This window comes from Hemitrygon akajei, chromosome 26 (assembly GCF_048418815.1).
Source record: "Hemitrygon akajei chromosome 26, sHemAka1.3, whole genome shotgun sequence".
NCBI classification, from domain to species: Eukaryota; Metazoa; Chordata; class Chondrichthyes; order Myliobatiformes; family Dasyatidae; genus Hemitrygon; species Hemitrygon akajei.
In genome coordinates this window covers 29697786-29710455 of record NC_133149.1, presented here as the reverse complement: position 1 = coordinate 29710455, position 12670 = coordinate 29697786, and the positions used below count along the sequence as shown (strand labels likewise).

General features: G+C 35.2%; 1 protein-coding gene across 1 annotated transcript in view; it reads left to right on the top strand.

Moving 5' to 3' along the window:
• The window catches only part of jhy (junctional cadherin complex regulator), a 79376-nt gene that overhangs the window by 62910 nt on the left and 3796 nt on the right, over positions 1 to 12670 (top strand). The window contains exons 7-8 of the mRNA XM_073029760.1: positions 7827 to 7917; positions 8595 to 8731. Coding sequence (XP_072885861.1) covers positions 7827 to 7917; positions 8595 to 8731 — 228 coding nt within the window. The remainder of the gene's footprint in view (positions 1 to 7826; positions 7918 to 8594; positions 8732 to 12670) is intronic.

The following is a 12670-nucleotide window of genomic DNA, read 5'->3' as shown; positions in this document are numbered from 1 at the left end:
TGACCATGCTCCATTAAAACTTTCTATTAAATTTACGGATACAGCTTCAAGTGCTAGACAATGGCGATTTGACTCTACCTTATTGCAAGATCCGGACTTTATTAAATTTATGAAGGAGCAGATCGATTTCTTCTTTTCAACTAATTCCACGGATGATATCTCTTGCGGAACACTTTGGGACACTTTTAAAGCGTATATACGTGGACAGATTATCTCTTACTCTGTTGGTCTGAGAAAACGCATTAAGAAGGAAACTCTTTTATTGGTTGATAAAATTAAAGAGATTGACAAGAAATATTTGACCACTCCTAGTAGGGAGCTTTACAAACAAAGGGTTGAACTTCAAATGGAACATAGTTTATTACTTACATCTCTGATTGAAAATCAATTAATGAAAACCAGATCTGATTTTTATATACATAGTGATAAATCGGGTAAACTGTTAGCTAGTCAGCTGAAGAATGTTTTGGTTAAACGTCAAATCACTAAGATTCGTCAGCAGAATGGGGATTTGACAGTTAACCATGATGAGATAAATAAGTCTTTTCAAGACTTTTATACCTCCCTGTATCAATCTGAATTCCCTCAGGATCATAATACCATGTGTGATTTTCTTGGGAAATTGAATTTTCCAAAATTATCATCCGATGATCTTTCAGTATTAGATACTCCAATTACGGATGCAGAAATTAAAGGGGTTATTTCCTCAATGAATTCTGGGAAAGCACCAGGTCCAGATGGGTATACAGTAGAATTAGAATTTTTTAAATGTTTTTCCGCTACTCTCTCTCCTTGGTTATGCAAGGTTTTTGAAGAAGCAATTAGATTGGGGAATTTGCCACAATCTTTTTATAGAGCTTCCATTTCTTTAATACTGAAGAAAGATAAAGACCCTACTGACTGTGCATCTTATAGACCAATATCTTTATTGAATGTGGACTCCAAGATCTTTTCCAAGTTACTGGCTTCCAGGCTGGAGAAGGTATTACCCCAAATTATTTCGGAAGATCAAACCGGTTTTATTAAAAATCGCTATTCTTTTTTCAATGTTAGGAGATTACTGAATATTGTTTATACTCCTTCACATAGCACTTCAGAATGTGTTATTTCATTAGATGCGGAGAAAGCATTTGATAGAGTTGAATGGCCTTACTTATTTTATGTGTTGGAGAAGTTTAATTTTAGTCTGACCTTCATTTCTTGGATTAAACTGATTTATCACACTCCAGTAGCCTCGGTGTTTACTAATAATCAAAGATCTCCCTTCTTTCGTTTATTTCGGGGCACTAGACAAGGTTGTCCTCTTAGCCCATTACTATTTAACATTGCTTTAGAACCTTTGGCAATTGCCATCAGAGAATCACAGGATATTTCAGGTATTAATCGTGGGACAGATATTCATAAGGTATCTTTGTATGCAGATGATTTATTATTATTCATTTCTAACCCTGAGAAATCTATTCCAGCAGTTCTATCATTGTTGGCTCAATTTAGTGAGTTTTCTGGGTATAAGTTAAATCTTAATAAGAGTGAATTGTTTCCTTTGAATAGACAGGTCCCAAGCTATGGTAATTTACCTTTTAAATTAGTTAATGACTCTTTTATTTACTTAGGGATTAAAATCACAAAAAACCATAAAGAATTATTTAGGTTTAATTTTTTACCCTTAATTGATCAGATTAAAGGCTTGTTTACTAAGTGGTCACCATTATCTTTATCTCTGATAGGTAGGATTAATGCTATTAAGATGGTTATTTTACCTAAGTTTTTATATATTTTTCAAGCGGTACCAATTTTTATTCCGAAATCCTTTTTTACTAATGTTGATTCAAAAATTTCCTCATATATATGGCAGAATAAAAATCCCAGGTTAGGTAAAACATACTTACAGAAGACAAAGAAGGAAGGTGGGTTGGCATTACCTAATTTCAGATTTTATTATTGGGCAGTTAATATTAGATATCTGTTATGTTGGTTGAAAGACTGGGATGGTCCTTTTGACCCTCATTGGGTGAGTTTGGAAATTAAATCGGTACCAGGTTATGCTCTGGGTTCTATTTTAGGGACTTCTCTCCCTTTTGCTCTTTCTAAATTGCCGAAACGAATTGACAACCCGATAGTTAAATATACCTTACGTATATGGTTTCAATTTTGGAAATTTTTCGGGTTGACTCAATTCGTTTTAAATATTCCTATTGTATCTAATTGTTTTTTCCACTCTTCAATTATAGATCAAGCTTTTTTGGCTTGGAAAACTAAGGGTTTATAAAGATTTTCTGATTTATTTTTGGATAACTGTTTTATGTCTTTTGAGCAATTATCTAATAAATATAATTTGCCTAGATTTCATTTTTTTTAGATATTTACAGGTTAGGCATTTTTTAAGTACGGTACTTCCTACGTTTCCAAATTTTGTGTCTTCAGATATTTTGGAGAGTTTGTTTGAATTAAACCCTTTTCAAAAAGGGCTTATATCAAAACTTTATAATGTAATTATGAAGATACGTTCAGTGCCCCTTGATAAGACCAAAAATGATTGGGAAAGAGAGCTTAATCTTATTATTCCTATTGAGAATTGGGATAGAATTCTTCAATTAGTTAATACATCATCTATATGTGCCAAACATTCATTAATACAATTTAAGGTCGTACATAGGGCCCATATGTCCAAGGATAAATTAGCTCATTTTTATTCTTATATAAACCCTATTTGTGATAGATGTCAATTGGAAATCGCGTCTTTAACTCATATGTTTTGGTCATGTCCGCTTTTGAAAAAATATTGGAAAGATATTTTCGATATTATCTCTGCGGTATTGAACATCGATTTACAACCCCATCCTATTACCGCAATTTTTGGTTTACCGATGATGGACTCACTTCATTTATCTCCTTCCGCCTGTTGAATGATTGCTTTTCTCACTTTGATGGCTAGAAGATCTATTTTGTTGAATTGGAAGGAAATTAATCCCCCCACTGTATTTCATTGGCTTTCTCAAACTATGTTATGTTTAAATTTAGAAAAAATTAGAAGTGGTGTATTCGATACTTCTATTAAATTTGAAAAGATATGGAGACCATTTATTCAATATTTTCATATGATGTAATATGACCCTGTTCCAAGCTTATTGGATTTTTCAGCTTTAATCTTATTTATGTTGAGAGGTTCGGAGTTGACGACATTGATGTTTATATATTCTTGTGAAATATTATAAACAGCCCTTTTTTCTCTCTTTTTTTTAGTTTTTCTTTTTTTTTCTTTTTTGCTTCTTTTTTTCTTCTTTAGATATTAGATTAGTGGGTTAGACAATTTTGCAAATATATATTTTTTCTTTTTTTATATTATATATTATGAAATATCTAGATTTACATTGTTCATACATATACTGTATGGTTCATGTTTTGGGAAAACTTATTTATACTGTATTCATTGCTTATGTATTCTTTCATGTGTAATGGGAATTTGTATGTTTGTAATCCCTTTATTAATATATCAATTGTACTTTGTTCATAATATTATTAATACTAATAAAAAGATTGAAAAAGAAAGAAAGAAGAGTTCAAAGAGACATTCAGGAACTATTAATGTTATTGTTTTAACATGAAGAAAAATCCTTCGTTGCACTATGAACCATCAGCAACCTACTTAAATCTATTCACAATTTCAAATCAGAACTGATGGGACCCCAGTTAAGTTCCTGTAGTAAGTGAAGAGGTAACACTGAACACTTTATATGACTATACCAATAGATCATCACTTCCTAGGCTGCGGTGCCCCTGTTTTGTAGCTTGGTTGAAAAAAATACTTTGTATCGACTGGCAAAGAGCTTATGTTAAAGACTTGATCTATGTCAACATTTTACTATCACAATGTAAACTTTAAACATTGGCAGATTGATTTTTTTAGAAAATGATAGATAAAATTATATCCACTATGCTTTGTATTTATTTCTCAAAATTCCCTTTCTAGCTTTTAATTCAAAGCATAAAGTTTTAAATAAATTTGTGATTTTAAAATCTAAACAGTGATCAGTAAGATTTGGGTAGGTGGGAACCTTTTAAGCCTCTTTAAGGAAGTAGTATAGTGATTTTTATTATGACTGTGATGTGGTTAGCTTTAATTCATGAAATGGACATGGGGTAGGAGGGAGAGATTGGTAGGTGGGTTGGTGCACATTGACCCAGTGCAGAAAATGCTAACAGTGATTCCCACTGGCATGGTGATAGACACTGTATATTAATTGAAATTGAAATGAATTATTAGCAGATCTAGTATTAAAGTTTATATTTTTATACTGAGTCCAAGTTTTGAAACTATTAGGTTATAATTTTTAAAATATTTGAAATTATATTGCATGTAATTTCAGAGATAACAGATGTGCAAAGCTAGGTACCTGATTTTCTGATTCAAATAGTTTATTGTCATTGAGTGCAATGTAATTAATTTCTCTCATAAAGCTCTTAGGGTGAACAGAAAACATGGTAATATCACAGTGATAAATATAGTGATAAGTGCAATACAGCAGAATGGTGCAAAGAGAGTACTGCAAGCTGAAGCAGTGCAAAAGAATTGCTAAAGTGGTAATAATGGGATAGCCAAGAGAGGTAGAGTTGAGAGTGTGATAACGTGGCAGCACCACCAGGAAGGGTAAGTGAAGGAAGAGTACTGATCTGATAGCAGTGGGGAAGAAGCTGGTCTTCAGTCTGGTTTTCTGGGATTTCAAAATCCTTTGTCTTCTCTCAGCAGGTAGAAGAGAGAAAAAGGAAATCCTAGGCAGATGAAGTTAACACATTAACTTTAGTTTTTACATTGTCATATTCTATGAGAATATTGTTTTGCAATGATTTGTATGCAGTTGTCTAATTCTTTGAATGGTTGAATAGTTGTTCAGCTAGAATAGAATATTAGTTTGATTATTCAGCAGAAGACTTGAAACTAGTTCACCATGATAAGTAGATTCATTTGGTGTATTGTTTTATACTTTATTTAATGAAGTGTGTTAGGTACATTTACATCCTATCAATTAATTGATTTTGATAATGTAAATTAAAGTATTGTTTCACAGTTGAGGAGGCATGTGAATATTCCAGTCATGGATCTGATCAACTGATGCCAACTGTGGCTTGTGTATTTCTTTATCTTTTTGATCTTGGATTCTAATTAAGTGTTCCACTTTCTTACTAGAGAGAATATTGATAATGTTGATGGACGATTGAAATGTACCAGTGAAGCAGCCAAAGCAACAAATGGTTAAAGTGATTATCAGAACCATGACCAAACTGCACTTAGAATGTTAGCATAAAGCCTAGAAACAGACTTGGTAAACTGGGGTAATGTGTCTTTCACTTTTGATCTAGCTATTCTCAGCTCCCTGCCCTGTAGACTGGCTTTGGGGATTAACCTCTGCCCAAAACACAGATCTGTCTGATTCATTCATTCCCCCTACACTATAATAATTATTTCTCTTTGTGTTTATTAATTCTGTCAGTTGTAGGCCCTTTAGGTATTTATTTACTCATTAAGAAGTTGTAATCTTGTTATTAAATGGTGCAACATAAGAATGGGTAGAAGTTGCTTAGAACTGACCCTTTGATCTGATATCTGTTGTATTGCAAGCTGAAGTGTGTCTCAGGAATCTCCTCCACTTAATCAGTATTTATACCAGAAGTAAATATGGCATCACACTTCAACTGTTAAAATTTCCTTGCTAGACATGGCCAAGGACCAGATATTTTTGATTGTGACCATCAATCTTATCACTGTTCAGGTGTGCATTTATTCTTGTTTTTGCACATTTATATTGCTTTCTTCAATTGCCTTCTTTGGGAAATTGTCTTAATTGTGCTCTTCATCAACCAAAAAGGTAATTGTGCTTCCTCTTGATTTTAATTTTGCATTTGAATTTTTCACATTTTACCTGTGAGAACTTTATCAAATTTCCTCATAATCTTGAAGCTGTATATGAAAAACTTTACAATCGAAAGTAAATACTTGTTTTCTCAAACTGAATTTTGAAAATGATTAGTTGATATTATCAATTCTGAAACTGCAAGACTTTAAAAGAAGAATCTGTGATATCTGGCTGGCATAGCTCTTGAGTCTTGTATTCTTTCCCTTTCAGGGAGAATTAGTGACTCCTTTATTGTGAATTGTTATTTAATCATTGAGGTAGTCATATATGTGAACATATGCTGAAAACACTTTTCTGAGTAAATTTATAGATTGGTTCTAAACTTCTGAGATTTAAACCCTTCTTCAATTTATTATAGTTTTCTTTAAGCTTTATGGGATCACCAGTACAATCCTCAACTAATTCTAGATGTTATGAAGTTGATTCTGTCACAAGAATTGTGTTTGTGAATCTTGAAACATCACAAATTCTTTCCCTCATTCTAATACAACTGAATAGTTTTTTTTAACGTTGCATGTTGTTTCTCTGAGCAACTTGTATATAAATATTTTAATAACATATGTTTTTAGCAAAATCTTTGACTTAATTTTAAACAAACAGTTCATAAATCTAGTTGTTTAAATTCTGTTTGCCAATAAAACTTGAAGTAAACCTTTAATTTAGAATCCACACCCTTATTTTCAGTTCCTTCCATTGCTTTATCCCACACCAGAATTCTTTATGACTTCCTCCAGCAATACGTCCTTCCCATGCTCTTGATTGCTAAATTGTAAAGTCTAATAACTGTGGATATTAAAAATCTAAAAGCCATAAGTACTCATTTATTTAGCAATACAGCATGGAGTAGTGCCTTCTGTCTCTTCAAGCCATGCTGCCCTAGCAACCGCAATTAAGCCTAACCTAATCACGGGTCAATTTACATCGACCTATTAACATACCCAGCCATTTTGGACTGTGCGAGTAAACTGGAGCATCCGGGGAAAACCCACACATTCCATGGGGGTAACGTACAAAGACTCCTTACAGTCGGCACTGGAATTAAACTCCGAATTCTTGACACTCAGAAGTGTAATTTCATTACGCTCACCGCTACACTATTGTGGTCCTCATCAACTCAGGCACTATCTCCAGAAAGAGAAACGACTTTCACTTTTTTCTGACCTAATTTTTTCTTTGCTCTATTGAGTTGGGTATTTTCTACACAAAAGGTTCTGCGTGAATGAAATATATGCTTCTCATAAAATGATCAGTAAACAGAAATGCATCACTCTTTGCTAGTCAAGAACCGCAGATGGGTTGAACTAATCCTTTCTTTCTATGCCCATCTTAATGAGTAAGGCATTTAAGATAGCTATGGCCCCAGCTAGCAGTAAGTTTGGGGTTCAAGATTTCTCCCCCAAGTTATTTGCATTACAATACCATATTTCACATTAGATTTTAGAAGTAATGGAAGTATGTAATTTCAACGAACTTCAAGTGTAGAAGTTTATAATAATTTTTTATTTTGAGTTCCATCTGGGTATTTCCAGAAAACAATTTTCATTCCATGATTACTAAACCTTGGTTGTTGTCCATCCTGTTGGGTGTGGTCTTTCACTGATTCTATTGTGTTTCTTGTATTTACTGTGATTACCTCCAAGAAAATGAATCTCAGGGTTGTTAATGGTGACATATATGTACTTTGATAATAAATGTACATTGAACTTTGATTCCTTAAAGAATTCACCTTCCTATCACTCAACCCCTGTTCACATCCAAATACCTTCAGCTCTCACTATCTGTAAACTCTTCACAACCCCTTTGATGAAGTTTCTGATTTTCCCTGACCTACAGTTCTCTTCATTCTTTGGATTGTGTGTTTTCTACACTACAGGTTGAAGTATGTTGATCTGAATCCATTTGTTTCTTCTGCAGCCTTATACGATGAGAGACCACATTAACATAAAACAGGATGTGAAACTTGGAGGTTTGGGTCCTGATTACAAATCCATTCAGGAGAAGGCAAGTGTTTTCAGCATTTCTCTATATCACAAAAGCAGGGATTTGTTATAATGGAGCCATGTGTTAAACCACTAGTGTCCATCCTCAATCTGGAAAATTTCAGAATATCCCACATTGGTGAGGTATTCATTACATACAGAGGTTGATTTGGGCTCCAAACTACCATTATCCCTTTGTGTTGAGCAGGAAAGCAGTGATGGTTGTCTTGCCAGGTCAGAAGAGCTGCTGAAAACCAAAGCTACAGCCCAGTATATTTTTAAGTTTCTTTTTGACCTAGAGGTATTCCTCTGGTCCCTCAAGAAAACCTTCACCCATTTCCATCATCATTCATTCCCACCCTGAATTCCCCCTTCATTCTATCAGATGGCATTACATTCAACAAGCCTCTGCATCCCCCCCTTGTTCTGGCAACCATCCATAGAACCAAATCAACACCTAAATTTCTGCCCTCATTCTGTGTCTAGCTGTCAATTCTTGCAACATCTGACCAGAATCTGATTTTGCAAACTGTGGTCATGAAAATCTAGTGTTTTATACCTGGTGGTGCTGTAAACTTGGTACATCATGGGACTGCCTGAGAATGGAAATGTCAAACTCATTCTTTGTATTTTTCTTTCTTCAAATCACAACAATGTTGGTTTTCCTTTTAATATTTATTTATGTGTTTATATGTGAAGGCAGAGAAAATGAAACGGCAAAAGGAATATGCAAAGCAAATTAAAGAACAGAACCTGAGAGATGGATGTAAATCATCATCTTCCCCACAGAAACAGCCAACAAGCACTGAGAACAAAAATATTAATTCAAGCTGGAAACTGGTGTGTCTAATTAAATTTAATTCATATTTTATTTCCGTCATTAGTGATACATACTGTTTAGGTAATGATAAGATTTTGAAGGAATATTTTACAATGAACCAGCAAGAAGATTTAAATTGAACCTTTCAACCCTTCATGGAGATCTATTCAAATAGATGTAAAATACTGTGACACAGTTATTGAACCAAATGCATTTTCTTATTTTGGAAAACCTAGCTGTTGTAATGTGTAGAATTCTATCAGGAAACTAAGTACTGGAGATGGTAGTTATTTACAGCATCTGCTCTGCAGTTTGTCATGTCTCTCCTGAGTTCTCCATGCATATAATGCATGAAAGCACAATGGGATCTACTTTCACAACATTTATTTTGTGGCCTATTCATGCATAAATAGGCATTTATTCCAAGTAGCCCTTCCTTACAATAGTGAGTTCTTCATAAGTACACTTATACTGAGAATGTTCCTTAAATGGTCTCAGTCCATGCAGTCCAATGCCAAGAACCAGCATCTCACATTGAGTCTTTTTTGGTACCCACTATTCCTCTTGCCCAATCCCCCCCCCACCAATATGATTATGACTCCAATCCTATCCCACCTTCAAGTTTTCCACTCTTATCCTGATCAAGATATTGACTCACTGTTCAGCAGTCAATCATGATCCCTGCTTTGATATTCTACTCCAGATGTCAAGCTTCCTATCCACCTCATCTTATGCCTGCACTAGTGTCCAGGTCTTTTTCCTGGTAACCTTAACCTTCTTCACCAATATATTTAAAATTATATTATACAGTGGGTTCCAGTTAATTGGGATGCATCAGGACCAATACATTTTGGCCCAATTAAGCGGCTGCCCCAATTCACTAAAGTTTCATGGAAATAGCTAAAATGGTATAAAAAAAAAAGTAGAGTTTCTAATTATGTATTTAACTGAAATACAGAATGAATGAGAACACTATCAATACTACTAGTACTATAAAACTGTGTATTAGTTACCGACAGAGGAATTTATCCAGTGCATGCTGCCGTATTCTTTTCAAGTGGAAATGAAGAAAATCAGCGCTGATACCTAGAGAAGATAACGAGCTACCTTCATACAATACTTTCAAAGATTGCATCCTCAAAATCTTAATTTTCATTGTAACATTCAGGATAATTGTTAATACCTTCTAGTTCTTGATAGTTCTTAATTTGTTAAAGTAATGAAGTTGTTTCATTTTCACTCCCAGCCATTTCTAGCATCTCCCAGCCTGAGTACTTGAAACCACAGTGAGCAAAATAGTTCTGAATTGTCTTACTATGTATTTCTCGTAAGATATCAGTGACAAATATCACTGCTTTTTAAAAACATAAATGCACACATTTGATGCTATTTAAAAGTTGTTCGCTCTAAGCTCAGTGTAGCATCTAGCAGCCACACAAGTGCACACGACTGATACTAGATAGACCCTGTTCAGCAACAGTCTTCTTTCCCAACTAAGCGGCATATTGTCCCAAATAAACAAGGGGAATCCCAGCAATTTCCTCAATTAGTTTTAGTTCTTTAAGATTTGTCCCAAATAAATGGCTGCCCCAATTAACCAATGGCTCAATTAACTGGTATCCACTGTATATTATTTTTATAAGTGATAAAGTACTTGACCTTTTGGGCATCGTGTGAAGTAGAACAACAGCAGTGGACTCTCTCACTCAAAACATGTATCGGCCTACTGCATACCAAGTAGACACAATAGACAATAGACAGTAGGTGCAGGAGTAGGCCATTCGGCCCTTCTAGCCAGCACCGCCATTCATGATGTTGTACTTGTAGATCTAGTTGTACTTCCCCTTTTCCTAACTTGATCATGGCTGATCATACACAATCAGTACCCTGTTCCTACCCTCTCCCCATATCCCTTGACCCCGCTATCTATAAGAGCTCTATCCAACTCTCTCTTGAATGCATCCAGAGACTTGGCCTCCACTGCCTTCTGGGGCAGAGCATTCCACATATCCACCACTCTCTGGGTGAAAAAGTTTTTCCGCATCTCTGTTCTAAATGGCCTACCCCTTATTCTTAAACTGTGGCCTCTAGTTCTGGACTCACCCATCAGCGGGAACATGTTTCCTGCCTCCAGTGTGTCCAATCCCTTAATAATCTTATATGTTTCAATCAGATCCCCTCTCATCCTTCTAACTTCCAGTGTATACAAGCCCATTCGCTCCAATCTTTCAACATATGACAGTCCTGCCATTCCGGGAATTAACCTTGTGAACCTACGCTGCACTCCCTCAATAGCAAGAATGTCCTTCCTCAAATTTGGAGACCAAAACTGCACACAATACTCCAGGTGGGGTCTCACCAGGGCCCTGTACAGCTGCAGAAGGACCTCTTGTTATAAAGGCCAGCATGCCATTAGCTTTCTTCACTGCCTGCTGTACCTGCATGCTTGCTTTCATTGACTGATGTACAAGAACACCTAGATCTAGTTGTACTTCCCCTTTTCCTAACTTGACTCCATTTAGATAGTAATCTACCTTCCTGTTCTTGCCACCAAAGTGGATAACCTCACATTTATCCACATTAAACTGCATCTGCCATACATTTGCCCACTCACCCAACCTGTCCAAGTCACCCTGCATTCTCATAACATCCTCCTGACATTTCACACTGCCACCCAGCTTTGTGTCATCAGCAAATTTGCTAATGTTACTTTTAATCCCTTCATCAAAATCATTAATGTATATTGTAAACAGCTGCGGTCCCAGCACCGAACCTTGTGGTACCCCACTGGTCACAGCCTGCCTTTCCGAAAGGGACCCGTTAATCCCTACTCTTTGTTTCCTGTCAGCCAGCCAATTTTCAATCCATGTCAGTACTCTGCCCCCAATATCATGTGCCCTAATTTTGCCCATTAATCTCCTATGTGGGACTTTATCAAAAGCTTTCTGGAAGTCCAGGTACATTACATCCACTGGCTCTCCCTTGTCCATTTTCATAGTTATATCCTCAAAAAACTCCAGAAGATTAGTCAAGCATGATTTTCCCTTCATAAATCCATGCTGACTCAGACTGGTCCTTCTACTGCTATCCAAATGTGTCGTAATTTCCTCTTTTATAATTGACTCCAGCATCTTTCCCACCACTGACGTCAGGCTAACCGGTCTATAATTCCCTGTTTTCTCTCTCCCTCCTTTCTTGAAAATTACAAAATACATTACACAAAATACATTAATATAGGCCATATTATTTACAAAAAATATTATACATGTCTGGATTTTCAGTCTAATAAATGGGGAAAGGGATAAAATCTAACCTGAAATCATAGTAGCATTACCTTGATTTTAGTAGCTGTATGTCCACTTGTTAAATGATTAGGTCAGTTACTTTGGCCTTGTGTATTTCTTTTACTTTTCTAAAACCAATATGTAGGTACTGTATATGCAATTTTTGATTTTAAAGTTACGATTGAATTTGCTTCCCCTCCCACATATACAGATATTTTCTAACAGGGATATTGTGATTCCAATGACTGCAATCTTCTGCATGTATCTTTCAAGTTTTTTTTCCTGTAAACTTATATTGCACTTCAATCTGCATAATGAAATATTCTTGTGGAGTAAGCCCACTACAATCTTAATTTACACCTCAAATAAAGAGAGCTTCTGATAAAAAAAAATCAGAAAATATATTTCCAAGTGAATCATTTTTTGCAGCTGCTATGGCTGGAAAGTTTACTACAAGCATGTTGATATGGATATCATAAGGGTAATATTACTAAGCCACTTACTGAAACACTTTTAAAAGGATACTTTTTCATGGTTTCGGTAATCAGTGTTGTTTGATGTCTTTGTGAATGTGAGGGATGTTTCCATGGATCTAACAACATATTTTCTCTATTATCCTTGCCAGGCCTCAAAAATCAATTCTTATACAAAAGAACCACCTTTGAGATTTGATTA